Genomic DNA, 17,513 nt, shown 5'->3' on the forward strand with positions numbered 1-17,513 from the left:
CTTTCTAGAAAATTTTCCTTTGGAGCCTATATCTGCATAAACATGAGAGGCCCTGCCAGGTGGCTTGGGGTGGGAGTAGAGGGGTGAATGGAGCAATGGGGAAATTCCATGAGTTAACTTCTGGAAACTCCCAGAGGAACATTGTCTTATTTTACTGTTTGTTTAGCTTGGGTCTAATGGGTGAGAGGTTCAAGGGCATGGACTTACTTCGGCAAGCGATCCCTTGACCGTCAATGGTCTGTCTGCACACTCCACAGACTCTGTGCTTTTTAAAGTCCTTCTTCTTAAAGCTGTGCGGACACGTGGTGAACTCTTCCGGCTGAAAGAATAAAGGAAGAAACTGTCAGAACTTCAGCTCTTGCATTTTTTTTCTTTAAGTTCTTTCCTGGGAGATAATAAATCTAGTGAGCCTTGAACAGTTGACCAAGCAAACTCCAGTTCCCCAGAAGACAGCCAGGAGATGGCATTCTGGAATTCAGAGGGCAGCACACCCTCTCTCAGTATGCGCATCTCCCCAGGGGTGCCTGAGGACTGCAACATTAGGCAGCTACCCAGGTGACAATATGCTGCTTGCAGCCAGCAGGCTTACATCATCCATGGCAATAACAAAGTGACCATACACCCTTCCAGACGCTCAAGGCTTTTTCTTCTAGAATAAAGGATTATCAAAGAGCAAACAAATTAAAACACACGCATGGCACTGTGTAGTTTCCCCCTCGAAGATGCACCTAAAATAACCACTAAGGTTCTGACTTCTCAGGCCAGTGGGCCAGGTGCTTGCTTGTTCTGCAGAAGAGAAGGCCCTAAGATGAGCATGGGACAGACACACACACACACACACACACACACACACACACACACACACACACACACACGCTTCCTCCTTAACCTTGATGATAAGCATTAGGATGAGGAGATTAACTCCCATCCACCAAGTTCCTCTTTGCAGAGTCTGAGCTCAGAGCCTCTATGTGAGGCTCTTAAAAGTGCGTTCACTTCTTTAAAAACAGCCTGTTTGCTGCTGACAGTACAGGCGTGATCAGTTACTAATAACCACGTGGATATTAGTCAAAACACACACACAGAGGCTACTGCACACTCCCCAGGATCACTTAAATTTACTGAGAAAGCGAAATGTATCATTTGTCTCCTGTTCTCAGTAACAGCTACCTTGGGGGGAAAAGTTTGATAATTTCTTACAAACTTTAAGAAATGTGACAACGTAATTTAAAAAAGTATCCATGGTGCCCGCAGTGCTTTACTCTCTGCACAGCCCCCAACCCCCACACAGTAGAGCCAATATACTATATATTTTAACAATTAAAAAACTGTCCCAAAGTCGAGCACTCCGGATCCCAGCACTCCAGAAGCAGAGGCAGGTGGATTTCTGTGAGTTCGAGGACAGCCTCGAACAGGACAGAGAGAGTTCCAGTACAGCCAGGGCCACACAGAAAAACCTTGCTCAAAAACCAAACCAAACCAACAACAAAACACCCGTCCCAAACAAGAAATTTTATATATATATATATATATATATATATATATATATATATATATATATATGCAAGAAGAGCTATAGAACGCACTGCGGGGGGCGGGGGGAGGACCCAGAAAGAGCAAGGATGAAGGTGCTTGCTTTACACTCTGGATGGCAGCTACAGAGGGTATATAATTCAAGTCATTAAGTTTCAGAAACGTGTATCGTACTAGCGATCTACAAGAAATCTGAGAGATAGGGAGCTGAGTAAAATGACCATTCTGGGAGGATGTGCTGCCCTACGTGTAAAGACCTCAGGTGATGTGGAACAGCATGGCAGCAGCTTTTTATTTACTTAGTTCTGCACCCATCTGCAGGATCTCCCACTGCCGGTGCAAAGGTATTAGCCAAAGATGAAATGTATCATCACAGCTAAGATCACGCATGAAATACACAACGCCATTGTCTTTAAAACGGCGCAGGACAGGAAATGAAGGACAGGGAAGAGGATGCTTTGGTCAACAATGCCCATCTGTCTACACCAAGGTGTTCTGGGACCGAAGCGAGACTGAAGTCCTTCCACCTGGTGATGTCCCACAATCTCGGTTTGGGTAAACATACTGAGTGCTACTAACAAAATGGCAACAGTGCCTAATGATACACATCCTAACTACATCCTTGTTCAGGGACCCACGACTGCACTTCAGAGAAAAGAATAAGTTAAGGTGATCCTCCTATCTCCCTCCCTACCACCACCATTGCTGTCTTAAGATAACTTTTTAGGCTGCAGCGAAGATCCAAATGGGAGTCCATCCCTGTCGAGAGAGGCAAGAAGTTCCTCAGACAGGGTACCCAGGGCACCCCAGAACAATGAACAGCACAACTCTTAAGATTCTGCAGGAAACTCCTTTAAAAGAATGAGTACTGAGAAGTTTGCCATCAAGATTATAGGAAAAAAAAACAAACCCAACCCCAGCCCTTCCACCACACACCCGATGCCTCACAAGAAGGATTAGAAGAACAGGGCCCTGAGCTTACTCAAAGCTGAGCATCGTGTTCGCTACTAGAGATCAGGAACTCCAATGTTGTTCAACTCTAGAGGACACTGCCTTGCAAAGATTAGCTCTACAACAGTGGTTTCTCCACCTCCCTAATGCTAAGACCCTTTCATACAGCTCCTCCTATTGCAGTGACCCCGGACCTTAAAAATGTTTTCATTGCTGCTTTGTAACTGTAATTTTGCTACTGTTGCGAATCATAATGCAAATCTCTGATAGGCAGGATATCTGATGTGCGTGCAACCTCTGTGGAAAGGTTGTTCGAGACCCGCAGGTTGAGAACTGAGGCTCTATAGTGGTTACCCTTCTTGGCCTACATAAGCTATTTGAAAAACACTGCCCTGAGGCTGCTGCTGCTGTCCAGTGACACAACTCCATTTCAGAGAAAAGGCACACCGGAATACCACAGGGACCATAAAATTTCCCAGAATCCAAGCAAAGTAAAATTGATGTCAGATGGCAGCCAGTCACAAGTTATCAGGCACGTAAAGAGACAGGCAAGAAAACAGAATTCATAAATAGAAAAAAAAAAAAACCAGCAGAAACAAACTGAAACGTTAGAATTAGCAGACAAGGATGATGTGATGATTGTATTTGTATGTATAGCCCCACAAAAGGCATAAACATGTAACAAAACAACCACGGAAGGAAATGGAGGTTTCTGAGGTAAAATATAGATGGGACATGATCACTGGCCAATTACTCAAAAGACAGAGCAGTGAACTTAAAACTACTACCACGATGAAACCCTGTCAAAATGGAGCAAATAAATGAGACAATGTCTGTAAACAAACAAACGGGGGTGGGAGCAACAGGAGAAATTTTACAACCAATAGACATGTACTATTGTGTCCCTAATGGAGAGATGGCCCAGTAGTTAGAACCCGAGTTCAGCTCTCGGCACACACATTAGGTGGCAATATATTACCCACCCGTACGTAACCTCTACTGCAAGATTACTAGATGTCTCTGGACTCTGTCTGTACTCAGGGCACGCAGATACACATGCACATAAATTAAAAAGTAAACATAAATCTTGAAGAAAACAATGAATTTGAGAACATATGTGAAAAGTTAGTGAGGCAGTACGAAACACTAAAGGAGATCAGTAAGTCTGGAATGTGCAGTTAAAATAGCTTCCAAAAATGATATTAACTCAAAGGCTGAAAGCTAAGGGAATCCATCCATAGCCGACACGTATGTCGGATGTATTAAAAACAGTCCTTGGGCAACAAAATGCTGGGAAGGAGGATTTTACATAACCAAAAGAAGAGTGCCAAGTGGCACAGACACGGGAAAACACACACTTTCTGATTAAAAACAATCAAGGGGTAACTAATCAGCAAAATAAAAGACAGTGCGAAGTAACAGCTATGAAAAGCAATCTGCCCAGGCATCCATCAATTAATGAAGAAAAGAATGTAAATACACAAAGGAATTTTACTCAGCCTGCAAAGAAAATCAAAACTTCAGGAAAATGCATGGATCTGGAAAACATTATGAGTTCCATATACAAAGGTCCAGAAAGACAAGCGCTACCCTTCCTCTTTCGTAGGTGGATACAACTTCGAAGTTGTAGACCTATGTTTAACCTGGACTGGCTAGGAAGGCCGAAAACCTATAAAAGGACATTGAGGGAACAGGGTCTTAAGCCGGGGTTATTGGCCAATAGGCATGATAGGAAAATACAGGAGTAAAACGCCAGAGGTGGAAAAGGTTACACAGAATGAGTAGGTGGAGAAAAAAAAGAGTAGAGAAAGGGGCTAACCAAAGCTAGGGAAGGAAGAAAGAACCAAAGGAAAACCTACATTTTGTCGGGGAACATATTTAAAAATACATTTCTTTAAAGGGGAATTTAAATGGAAATAGCCTGCATGGATGGACAATGTCACTCTCAAGAGGCAGAGGTAATTTAATGAAAATCTCAATGACAGGCATAGCGCCCTATGGTCAGAGGTGCCCCGGTGGGACACAAAATAATACAAGCTATTGCTATGGTTGATAAGAAGACATAGCAAGGAATCTATGTTCACGAAGGGACAGCCTTAAGGACTTGGGAGAAGATGGCTGTCTACAAATGAAGAAGTCTCAAATAAACCAACCAAACGCCACACCGTGATGTCTGTGCCCTTCCTCAGCACTGCTGAAGAATGCATTTCTGTTAAGGCACGGTTATTCGACTCTCTCTCAGTCATCAACAGATCGATCAGAAAATAAACACAGACACCAATGATGTGCGTGACATTATCAAACGATTTGACCTAACAGAGTATTGAACGCAGCAGCAACAGAGCACACATCCTTTTGAGTTCACTGGCATGTTTAGCCGTGTTATGGACTTAGAACAAGTCTGAATGAATCCAAATACATTCAAGTCCCACTGAGAAAAAGAAAGCTTGACTGTAATCGAATCAAATTTGGAAAAACAAATAGCAAACTCTGAAAAATGCCCAAGTAGTTGCAAATGAAATATCACACTTTGAGATAGCCCTCATAACTGTAAAAAGTTGGCTTATCCCAGCGTTGGTAACATTCAAATAGCAATCAATAAACTTCTATACAAGAACTCTATTGGCTTTGGCAAGGAAACAGTAGAGGCCAGACCCTGTCTGGAAAAGCAAAACAAACAAGCAGATAATAAGCTAAGAAGGGAACCAGCTGGTCTTCTCAAAAAGATCCACTAACAAATTCTAACATCCCTTTGCTGATAGGATCTCAAACAGGAGAGAAAGAGGCTTCCTCAGGATCACAGGTGACTATGTAAATCCTTCAGCAAACATCCTTAAACATAAGCACCTAATGCTTCCTTTTAAGATATGCCACAGGGTAGAGATGGCGCAAATCAAGACTTAGCATTGAGAGACTAAACAGCATGATGAGGTGAGAAAAGTAAATAAATAAAAGGCAACCAATTTGGAAAGCTGTAAACTGGCAGCCTATGTAGACAGAAAAGAAAGGAGAGAAAAGGCTTCGAAAACCAATGAGTATTTCTAGTAGCAGACCAGGAAGATACCGGATCAGCATAGCCAACACATTGTTCTGGCTACATGTCACCAATGAACTTCCAAAACTGAAATTCAAAAGCCATTACCACTTCCGAGACTGTACGTAGCCATTTCTAGACCCAAAATCTTCTGAACACTTCCCTGAGTAGCTCCCTGTCATTGCTGTGGTACAGATAGCCCTGTCGAAGGACAAGAAAGTACCCTGAACCCAGCAGAAACCTCTGCATTGGCTCTGCAAGGTACACATTCGAACTCTTGCTCAGCCCTGAGCAAGCCTCAATTCCTCTCAAATGACAGTAACACCCTCCCTCTCCTCCTGCTGGAAAAAAACCCGGAATGCTACATGCCCACAGGGATTTTTAAGAACAACTTGGTTAGATTAGGGTCCACCCCATACCAATTCAATCTGATTACCCTAGAAGTGAGACCAGAACACTGGGAAGGTTTTAGAGCTCCCAGAAGATTCTCAAAACAGGGTGTATCCCTTGGACCTGTACTATTAAGGCACCTTCAGTAAACACTCCTTCCTATGTCTGGGTCTGGTTACTTTCATTTGATAGCAGAAACCCTGTATCCAGAGCCCTGCAAGGATCTAGCAGCATGCAATATTCACATTAGCAAGGCACATAGTTACCCTAACCCCCACTTTTCTACAGATGGGGTTGTCATATACAAGACCTCTATACCCCACAGGGAACCAATGAGGTTTAAGGCTACCTACCACCTAGCGCCAAGCTCACACTGGCACAGGAATTAACCCTTAGTAATACCCGGGGCGTTACATACCTTTTCTGCCCGTCTCGCAGCTTTCGGATTATAATCTGCCTTGTGCTAGACTGCACTATCCTAGGTTTGGGGTACCATGCACTTTCTCCTTTGTCCTCTGTGAGCCCTCCCCAGCTGTCAGAAGGCAACCCACAGTCCCTCAATTAAGACTTGTGCACGAGATGAACGGGCCATAGTCTGTGGGCCAAAGGAGAGATACTGTAACATTTCATTGGTCTCAAACACCTTTATTCCAAGCAAGGAGAAAGAGGTACTGTTTCCTTGCAGCTTTTTGCTCACTGGTCCAGAAGCTGCCCCCAGTGGAAACAGCAGAGGCACTGTGGTGCTCGCTCAACCATTTCAATTGCTAGATCCCAGGAGAGCTGATTAAGACAGCGTAATAACGACTGCTCACGTGCATGCTGCACACCATCTCTCTTGTGGAAGGAGACTAGACAGAACTAGACTGTCCTGGTCTTCACCCGATGGGACCTTTTTCATTCCTCCCTGAAAGGGGGGTGGGGAGATAGAGCGAGGCTGAAGCAGTTGGCAAAGCCAGTTTAGGAACCTAAAGTACATTTAATTGCTCGGAGCCAAACTTTGGAAGGGTAACCAGTAAGGATGCTGGTTCCACAAGGACGCCCACCTGGAGAGGGCAGGGACGATTAACCTTGATACTAAAGTCTCTGGAGAGCAGAGAGAGACTCTCCACTCAACAGAAAGTCAAACCACACCGGGAACCGGCAGCTAGGTTCCCACCACTAAAGCTCGCAAAAAAAAAAAAAAAAAAAAAAAGTGGCAAACTACTTTTACAGTACAAGAATATGTCTGCAGGAGCCTGGCTACATTTTTCCCTTCAGGAAATATTCGGCGCACCACAGGAAGCGAATATAGGTGCGTTGGGGTAGCACTGATCAAAAACACATTCCCAGCTTAACTTCACTGCTCTGAAAGCAACCAAACCTGAACCCTTCCGGTATCTGCAGAACTGTCCTGAGACCTCCCCACAGAAGCGACCCCCTGCCCCCATGCTCAGCAGAGCTCCCCATACTTTAGTAGTTCTCAACCTGTGGATCACAACCCCTTTAGGAGTCTAAAGACCTTTTGATGAGGTCACATATCAGATATTTACATTACGATTCATACCCATAGCAAACTTACAGTTAGTTATGAAGTCGCAAGGAAAATAATTATATGGTGGTCACCACAACACGAGGAACTGCATTAAACGGATCACTCCTTTACAGCAACCGCAAATGGGGGCTGAAGCAAAACTGACATGCAGACCTTTCGCTCCACAGAACCTTCCACAAGTTTCCTGGGCAAACAATTGCAGTCGATGCTGGATTTATAAGGCTTAGAAGAGGAAGGTGGGGCTGCTACTCCGCGCCTGTTTAATTCAAACCCCACAGAGGACCGTCCTGGGAGACAAGGCGACCTCGGAGATGCAGAAACCTGCAGAAGACCTCCTCCAAGCACTACCCGGGCATCCGCAAGAAACCTCAGCAAGAAACACGCGCGGAAGAGAGAGTCTGCGCAATGGCCACTGTCCCGCCTCTACTGCAGAGAAAGGGATCCAAAGAAACATTTTCCAGCAACTTTTGGATCTAAGGGGCTAGGGCTGTCTTGCCTTCTGCCTTCCGCCTTGCCGCGCACTCGTCCAGTTCTGCCTCCCTAGACATTGTTACACGCACACGCCCGCACACACACAAACAAACACACACGCACACGCGCACCCACGTGCACGGTCCAGAACACATACAGAGGTGCGCGCACCAGCAAGGACAAGTACATGACCTCGTGCGCCCACCCGGGACGTCCACGTGCGTGACAACCCGAGGGTGCCCCATCTGCCGTACTCACCTGGCGTGGACGCCCACGCGCCCCGGACTCGCGCGCCAACCTCGCGGGCGGGCCCGGGGCCAGCGCGCGCCACCGCATGGCTACCCCGGTGTTCAGTCCCCGGTCCACAGCGGAGCGTAGGGCACTGACGGCCCCGGGTCGTGCGTGGGCGAGGCCCAGATCCCGCGCGTCTCAGCCGGACTCTGCAAAAGCTCCTGCCGTCAGAAGTCAGACGCCGGGAACAAAAGCCAGGCGCGAGTGGCGGGCCCCGCGCGGCCGCCCTCCATCTGACACGAATTAGCCCGCCCTCCCCCGCAGACCGCAGCCCAGAGTCGGGCACCGCTGCTCAGCCAGACCAGACGCGGGAGAAGTGGGCAAAGAAACGCCTTCCCGCGGGCGGGGGTGGGGAGGGGTGCGCCTCCCTGCCGCCATCTGACTGGAATTACCGACGCTTGGCTCGGGGTTCGGCATTACTAGGATTTCAAACCTCTAGGCGCGCTGGCCCAGGGGCTTAAGAGAATCAAAACGCAGCAGGTTCTCAGGGCTTTTGGCATTTTAAAATCTTGACCGGCCTCCAGTCCACTCTGCATCTGCTCTGGGAGGTATCTACCGGGTAATCAACACTACCCAGCTAAGACTAAATTTGGTGTAGGAAGAGGGAAGGAAAAAAAAAAAACACGCTAAGGCATAGGGGGCTTTTTTTTTAACCAGTTTGCTTTTGAACCTTTAAAATTTAAAGGGGGGGCGGGGGCGGTGACCTTGCTGGAAAAGGTTAGTGACAGTGGGGTTTCAGGCAAAGCCCCAAGCAAATGACTGGCCACTTTGCACCCCTAGGGGATGGGTGCCCATTCCCCCTCTCAGTGCCACCAGCTTCACAAATCCCATCTCAGCCTTTCCATTCTGGGTCTAGGATTTTAGAAGGAAATTAGAAACCTACAGTAGGGGTAGGCTGAAGGAACGGTGGGGGGAGGCGGGGAAGGGACAGGGAGGGGGAGCAAACCAGGAGCCCAGAAAGTTCCAGGGTCACTTTACAAAACCAGGATTCACTTCCCTGAGAGAACAGCCCCTCTCCCGCACTGGGCTGTGTCCTTAAAAGCAATTGCAACAGCAGCAGAGTGTGGCTTCCCCCGAGGCAAGTGTAACTTCTGAGAAGGGCTATTTTGAAGATGGATGGGTTCAAGCTGAAGCAATTGCTCGGGTCTCTTAGGTGGAGGAGAGGAGACCCCTGCAATGAAGTAGCATGACTCTTAGCATGTAAGCTGGAGACATGAAGCCCCAGTGGCCCTGGCACCAGGCCCAGCCCATGTGGCATTGTAATAGCCTACAGTGTCCCAGAGCCCAGCCTCTGTGGATCTCACACTCTTGAGTCTGCGTGCCCAGATGCCTTAGATGGGAGGGCAGTCTGGGTGGGCTGCACAGGCCTTTATGGTTACCACATGTGCAAATTCCAGCCATCAATTCAACCTCTCAGGTCCTGGCACTAAATATCCACCGTTCTGTTTCTACAGTGGAGTGGCAATGGCTGCTCTACAAGTTTCAGCCACAAAAATAAAAGAAAACCAAAATTGGCCCATGATATGCAGGCCATCCTGGACTCCAATCCCTCGTTGCAGTTATCATCAGGCAGCTGCGGAAGAATTCTCTTCCCCTCCCCCTCAGCTGAGACCATTACTCATCTTTGAGTTCACCCTTTCGATGTTTGCATGTCTGTTCCTCGTTCTAAATTTCCTATATCGGCTTATTTAAGCCTTAGGCTTTACCAGTCTCTCAGTCATATTCCTGCCTGTGTCACCTCTACCCTTCACTGACTAGAGATCCCTGAGAGTAGGAAGAAAGCATCCACTCTGTATCTCCACATCCAACCTAAGACGGGGTAGGATGCAGCGGTTCTGGCTGTCAGGAGGTGTGTGTGACACAAGCTCTTCTTCCACAGGACAGCCACATCAACCACAAGCCCTCAGAAACGAAGACACAGTAACCCTAATATGATAAGAGTTCTGCACACTCGAGGGGCAGCTCAGAGCTACAGCAAAGAGGCGGGCGCTTCCAAATGTGGCAGCTCATGTCCGAGATCCCAGCAGTAGGAAGACTGAGGCATGACTCGGGCCTGCTACACAGAGAGCCAAACATCGGAAGGTGGCTCTTTATTACAGGCATACTTGAATCTGCCACAAGTTACTTAAGAGAATACACCATCCAGAAAACGCCTAGTCTTTATTAGAGTAATAAATTCCGTGAGTGTGATACGCCTTCCTGCTAGTGACAACAAATGGTTTGTGTCAGCCTTGGGGAGAGTCAACAGTCAGAGCCAAGGACTCTGGGCCAAGGTCCAGAACCTTGAAACTGGGGACTTGCCCGCAGTTCCTTTAGCAGGCTGCAATGCTCCCATAGCTATTCTCTGGCCTCCCCTGACCGACAGACCAACCGCTCAGCCAGGCTCCCAGCTGAGATCCAGCCTCTCTGTTCCTTCCACTCTGAGCCATGGGTTCTCTTCTGACTTCTAGGGCCTTTTCCTTTTCTCTTTTCTAACTGATCATGACTACTCTCCCTGGGCTCAGCTGAAGGGCCCCCTCCCACCTGCTCCCCATCCCCAGGGGTTAATCATCTCCCATCCCTGAGCAGAATTCACAGTAGAGGAACCCACTCTTCGTTTGGTTATCTGGATCCTGCAGTAGCGCTCCTCCGTAGGCTCCTGCCACACGAGCACAGTGTAGGGTGGGTACGGAGAAGAAAAGGTTCTCACCGTTCGTTCATGTGTGTGTGTGTGTGTGTGTGTGTGTGTGTGTGTGTGTGTGTGTGTATGTGTGTGTGTGTGTGTGTGTGTGTGTGTGTGTGTGTCCACATCCTTCTAACCACCTAACTCCACCTCTTGGGCAAGCTGTGGGCAAAAGATCCAAGGAGCCTGGAAAAATCCAGAAACCATGGTAGGCAGCCAGCTCCTCTGGTGGCTAATTCCCACCTAAAGCTTGAGTGGCAGACTCATGTCACTCCCTCTCTGCAAACAACAGTGAGAGACAACTTTCCCTCCAGCCTCCCATTTTCTTTCTGCTTCGCTCCACTCATTGGTGCCTCCCATTGCCCAGACTGGGGTACAGTCCCAAACGACCGGCAGCTCCTCGGCTTCTGACTACACCCGGTCCCTAGGAACAAAACAACATTCTTTTTACGAAGGGGGAACAGGAGGCGAGACAACCAAAGGAGACATCAGCAGGGTGACCATCAGGGAGAGAGGTTATGTGACATCCAAGTATGGAAAACTCAGTTTAGCTAGATGGTGGTGGTGCATGCCTTTGATCCCAGAACTTGGTAGGCAGAGATGGGCAGATCTCTGTGCCTTTGAGGCCAGCCTGGTCTACAGAGCTAGTTTCAGGACAGGCAGGGCTACACAGTGAAACCCTGCCTTGAAAAACCAAAACAGAAAAAGAAGAAGAGGAAAAAGCAAACTCAGGCTGAACTGACGTGTGCCCTGCTAGGAACCACATGTTTGGTGGTTCTCTTGGGAGGTTGTCACTGTGTCCTGGAGGCCGCTCACGCATTCGTGTACACACTCACCCACTTGCAGAGTCGTTTGCTGGGAGGTCCATGAGCACGCAGCATTAGAAGAGAACAACAGTGTCCACACACGACACAAGACCTCAATGAATGGGCTGAGACTTGGAAGGGGTGGACATTTTCCAGGCTAGGAAGGGAGGATGTGTTTGGGTGAGTAGCCTGACATGGTGGCCAATGTGCAATAAGCTGGAGGTAGACAGGGTACGAGAGAGAGGTTGGGAAGCTAAGCAGGATGACAGGAAGCAGTGACAGGGAGGGACCCAGGCTGGACCCCAACTTATGTGGAGGTTTTAGCAGGGGGCTACACTAGGAGCACCATGAAGATGTCTTAGAAGAGCCTCTGTGGCCATGGAGTGTGTCCGGGGGTGGTTGTAAGTCTAGGGAAGAATGGCAGCAGAGTGCCCTCTCGAAACACTAGGTCTGGAAATGCTGCAAGATGTAAACACGGTGACAGGGAAGGGACATGTGACAAGAACCTGGACACCTACAAGAAGCCCTAAGCCTCCTTTCTGATTTGGACCACTAGGGAGAACATTCCACAGGACTCAAAACACACTGGCGCAGCAGCAGATCTCACCTCCTGGCACAGGCAAGCTGAGAAGTGAAAGCAATAGAGACGGACATTATCAGCTCTGTCCACAGGGGTCAGGGTTAGAGAAACAGAGCCCTGTGTCAAGGTCACACCCACAAGAATGACAGAAAAGCACGCCACAAGGCCATGGGAGACAGCCTCAAGTGTCCCCTACTGGTCAAACCTCAGAGGGCTCCAATGGAAAATAAACAGTGAAGATTCTGCCTTCCAAACCACCAGCAATGGAGTCCTTGAGTCTCCACTGTTACAAGTAACACAGTCAAAGTCCGTGTGGGGTCAGCACTCCCCACCTCCTAGAATAGGGAAGGGCTGAGCAGATCTGCAGAAGATGTGCCTAGAGAACACAGGGCAGGGCCGCACAGTTTGTAAGAGAGGGTTGAGACCAGTTTCCACTCACCCTGTGGAGGCCACTGTGGGGTCACCCACAAAGAAAGACCTCCTCTAGCACCTGTCTCCTTGGAGAATAGGGAACCCCACAGCAACTTCATCGTAAAAGGAAAAGAGTAAATCACAAATCTATGATTGAGAAGGTGGTAAGCCACGTGTCAATCAAGAGGTCAAGATGACTACGGCCTTGGATCAGGCAAGACTTTGCCAGTGCTAACAAGAAACCACTCTTGGCAGCTCTTGTCTGCAGAAACCTCTAAGCCTGGCTTTCTTCCCTTGTCCCAAGGCCCTTGCATCCCAGTCTTGCACAAGACCTGGGTCAAACCCTCTCTTGGAAGACCTTCCTTTTTCCCCATTTCTCTGTGAATCCGGTTTATGCTCCATGCCACATACAAAGGAACACAGTGTGCCTGCCAAGGTACTGACCATATGTCAGGATGTCCAGACTCCCTGGAGTCCTGGGAGGGTCCCAGGGCCATGCATGTCCTCCTCAGTAGCATGGCAGAACCTGTCCAGAAGACCTCTGTTTACCTGTTGCCTTGGAAATGCTGGGAAGGGACAACACATGCTTAAAGAATATGGGGCAGGGGTTGGGGAATTAGCTCTGTGGTAGAGCGCTTGCCTACCAAGCGCAAAGCCCTGGGTTCAGTCCTCAGCTCCGGAAAAAAAAAAAGAGAATGTGGGGCAGAAGATCTCAGGGGTTCACTGGTAAGCAGAGGGCACATGAGACAGGACAAGCAGGGAGCAGTTCCTTGTCCCCCACAAGCCATCCCCAGAGATATCCTGAGGACAACAAAACACCTCAAAGAGCCAGAGAGCAAACTAAAGATGTTACATTTGAGGTGCTTGACCCAAGGTACATAGTAGGAAGAATAGGGCTGTTACCACCAAGATGGATGGGGGATAGCCCCCTGGGGCTCCCATCCTTAACACTGTGTTGTCCTCTAAGGGACACTGAACCTCAAAATCTCCCTCAGTATTCACTGCATTTGGGAAGAATCCCTGAGCCTCTGACCTCAAGGGGATCGCGTTAGTCTACCAGTCCGCCAGTCCGCCAACAGGTCTTCACCACCAGTGTTCATGACAATAGCCAGGGCAGCGGGTTAGAGCCAACTGTTAATCTGTGACAGCCGCATCTGGGAGCTTTTTGTCAACGACAGGTGGTGACTTCTGAAACTGTGGCAGGGTGTTCCACCAGCACTGAGGAAACATGCTCCGTTTCCCCTGCTCTCCACCATCATATACTTCCTTTCCCCTGACTTAGAGAAGTAAGGAAACTCTGTTCTTGCAAATCTCATCCCCACTGTGAGCTTCCACCTTCCCCATCAAACAGCAACTGTCCAGTAATGACATAAAGTATGAAACCCCTCTCCCTCTGCTCCTAGGCAGTAAGTTCCTCCTCAGTCAACTACATGGATCTGGCCCTCCTCTTGCTCTATAAGAGGAGATAAAGAATTCGGCAGGGAAGACAGGTAGAGGTATTGGGCCAGGCTGAAGATGAGTAAGGAAAGGCAGTCCTTCGGCCCTTCCTGCAGTCTCAACTTCAACCTAGCCCCACCTAGCTATCGAGACCCTTCCTCAAATCAAATCAGCAAGCAAATCAGTCACACGCACGCCCTTAATCCACTCCTCAGGAACACAGAAGTAGGTGGATCTCTGTGAGTTCCAGGACAGCCTGGTCTACATAGCAAGCCAGGGTTCCATAATGAGCTCCTGTCCGAAACAGAAAGAAAGCTTCCTGTCCCGGCCGCCATAGGAGAGCAGCAGCCATGGCCCTGCACTACCCGATGGCCGTGGGTCTCAGCAAAGGCCACAATGTGACGAAGAACCTCAGCAAGCTGAGACACAGCCGGCGCCTCGGGCGCCTCACCAAGCACACCAAGTTCCTGCGGGACATGACCCCGGAGGTATGCGGCTTCGCGCCCTATGAGCGGCGCGCAATGGAGTTGCTCAAAGTGTCCGAGGGCAAGCGCGGACTCAAGTTCATCAAGAACAGGGTGGGCACGCACATTCGCGCCAAGAGAAAGCGGGAGGAGCTGGCAGCCATGAGGAAGGAGGCGGCCAAGAAGGATTAATGACCTCCCCCAATAAAAGATCGTTCTTAAAAAGAGGGGGGGGGAGGTCAGTCAGTAACCTCAAACCTAAGGACCTTACTACGTGCTGTAATCCCCTCCCAAACGCATGAAGGGAAAGGACCCCACCGTGGTCACAACGTTTGTGCCCCCTCAAATGCCTGGGTTAACTTCCTCATGTTCAAAGTGGTGGTATGAGGAGAAGCCCTGGGGCGGTGACTGGGTCATGAGCTCATATACGATACCCCAGAAAGGACTAGGCAGCCGACCTCAAGAGACAACACAACGCAGCAGAGAGGCCCAGTCTGGTCTTACGTCTATAAGACTTGCCAATGCCACAATGGCAAATTTTTCTTTTTAAGCTTATTCGTATTCTTTTATAACTTTTTATTTTGCGACTATATGTGTTTGCCCCCATGTATGTCCACATGTGTGTCTGGTGCCCTTGGAGTCCAGTGGTATTATATTCCTTGAGGTTGGTATTATAGACAGTCTGTGAGCTGCTATGGAGGTGCTTGGAATCAAACTCAGGTCCTCTGGAAGAGCAGCCAGTGCCATCTAACTGCTGAGCCATCTCTCCAGCCCTTTGGTATTAAACTTACCAAACACAAGATTGCGGTTCCCAGCCACCCTCCTATGGCATTCTGACCCGGAGACCCAGACAAAACAGGATCCCTGCCCAAATACAGTCTCGCCCTCCCCAGTGGGAAAATAGCTATCGGAAAAGGGTGGGGAACTGAAGCAGCAAACACCCAATTATTAAATACAATAAACGTATGGCCAATTTTCTGTGTGTATTAAACCAACAAAGCAGAAAGGAAACTCTGTTCCCAAAGGCGCAGAGGGCTGCCTGGGGAGAGACCTCCAATCCCAAGGGTGCCAGGACACACAGCCCCTGCAGAGGGAGAAAGAAGATACGTGGGAATCCCACCTTCTTCCCCTTAGTAAAACCACAGCGACACACTCTCCATACTGGACAGAGGCTTACTTATCCCCACCCCCACCCCACCCCGTTATCCCCTTTCTCCTGAGCCTGTGTATTAAGGTGTATAAAACTTACAAACCAAACATTTAACAATAACTAATCACAAAAACATTTATTCTGAAAGCAATTCTTTGGCATACATATTACCGCGGATTAAAGACTAAAGCAAATTTGCATACTAATGAGGTGGAATTGTTTGCTTATTTTTACACACAGCATACAGAACATCTTCAAGGTTTTTCAGAATCAATTGACTTCCTAATCCCAAGCCAAAATTCACTGAATTTTAGTTTTGGTTTTCTGAACAGAGTCTCACTATGCACCGTGGCTGGCCTCAAACTCACAAAGACTCACCTGCCTCGGCCTTCCCAGTGCTGGGCTTACAGGCATGCATACAGCACTGTACCTGGCCTTTGCATAGCAACTATTTATGAACCTCAAGCCAGCAACCCAAACAACGGTTGGAAAATAAAATATTCTGAAGCTAGAGAGTCAGGGCAGCAGCTTGGAGCACTGGCTGCTCTTGGATTTGATCCTTAACATCTACCTACACGATGCTTCTTCCCAACAGTCTGCAACTCTAATTCCAGGACATCCAATGCCCTCTCTTGGCCTCCAAGAGCAACAGACACAAACATGATGCACGGCCATATATGCAGCCATATACACAGTTTAAAAAAAAATTCTACCGCAATGTAATGTAAATTATGCTAATTTAATACATGCTGGAAGAAAATGGCACAGACATGTTAAATCTTTGTTTTCGATAATTAGCTCCGCATGTTTCTATAAGAGCAGAAAACTGTGTTACACTGAAAACACTGATACTCATGTAACAGTCTGGAGCGGCACTGTCTCAGGCTGCGCTGTGTTCACTGGCAATGCACTGCAAGGCAGCATGCACAGTGTGCAGTGTGCACACTGCCTGCAGAACCAAGGCCAAAGAGAAGCCTAATGACCCAAGCGAGCGCTGCAGCAGAGTTCTCACCCACTGAGCGTTCGATTTTGGGTTCATTTGGTCATTGCGCATTTACAAACTTTCGACTGTTGCCAAATGCTCTCTTGTGCCCCACGCTGAGTTATACAACTCTTGTAGAATCATGACCCACGTTTATAAAGCAGTGCTCTAAACTGGATGTGACGCCCTTTAATCCCAGCACTCAAGAGACAGAGGCAAGCCAATTTCTTAAAAATTGAAGGCCAGCCTAGACCTCACAGGGAATTCCAGACCAGCCAGGGACACATAGTGAGACTCTCGTCTCAAAAGAAGAGAAAGAAAAAGAAGGAGGAAGAAGAAGAGGAGGACGTAAAAGAGGAGGACAACAATAAGAATGACCCGGGGATCAATTCCCAGCACTGACACGGTGGCTTACAACCATCAATAACACCAGTTCCAGCCTGGAGACACTAGCAACCATATGGTGTACACACACACACACACACACACACACACACACACACACACACACACACTGAGCTAAATCCCCAACTCCCACAAAGTTTTTAGATGCGACAAATTCTGGGTTTTTATTTCACAGACTTCCAGAGTTGAGAATAACAGATCATGTGTTGCAAGACAGAAGACTTCAATGCTCTCACTACAAAAAAATAACAAGCATTTGAGAGAGGCTGACATGCTAACACCCCCACTGTTATCGGGATGTAGTGCACACTTATATAAAAACACTGTGCTAGAGCTGAGAGACACACACACCACTGGGTTCTATGCCTATGAACAATTTCTATGTTCGAAATAAATGAAAGTTAGAAATCCGACC

General features: G+C 48.2%; 2 protein-coding genes across 10 annotated transcripts in view; one reads left to right on the plus strand and one right to left on the minus strand.

Moving 5' to 3' along the window:
• Positions 1 to 17,513, minus strand: part of Tns3 (tensin 3) — a 232,017-nt gene that overhangs the window by 183,508 nt on the left and 30,996 nt on the right. For 7 of the 9 annotated variants that reach the window (XM_006251460.4, XM_063273400.1, NM_001170459.2 and 4 more), the window contains one exon: positions 208 to 319. Coding sequence is in view for 4 of the 9 variants with exons in the window: in XM_063273400.1 (XP_063129470.1) it covers positions 208 to 319 (112 nt within the window). In the remaining 5 variants the exon portion in view is untranslated. Of the gene's footprint in view, positions 1 to 207; positions 320 to 7,466; positions 7,581 to 8,168; positions 8,733 to 17,513 lie in introns of those variants that run through there. The other 2 variants (XM_006251462.5, XM_063273403.1) reach the window with 2 other exon arrangements.
• On the plus strand, positions 10,999 to 15,496 carry LOC120096659 (60S ribosomal protein L36-like). Its single transcript, XM_063273787.1, has one exon. It carries the CDS (start codon positions 14,448 to 14,450, stop codon positions 14,751 to 14,753), a length of 306 nt encoding a protein of 101 aa, XP_063129857.1. The 5' UTR covers positions 10,999 to 14,447; the 3' UTR covers positions 14,754 to 15,496.

The sequence above is a fragment of the Rattus norvegicus genome, chromosome 14 (assembly GCF_036323735.1).
Source record: "Rattus norvegicus strain BN/NHsdMcwi chromosome 14, GRCr8, whole genome shotgun sequence".
NCBI lineage: Eukaryota > Metazoa > Chordata > Mammalia > Rodentia > Muridae > Rattus > Rattus norvegicus.

Excerpts from the sequence above, each read along its gene's own strand:
- LOC120096659 (XM_063273787.1), top strand. The coding sequence starts at position 14,448 with ATGGCCCTGCACTACCCGATGGCCGTGGGTCTCAGCAAAGGCCACAAT.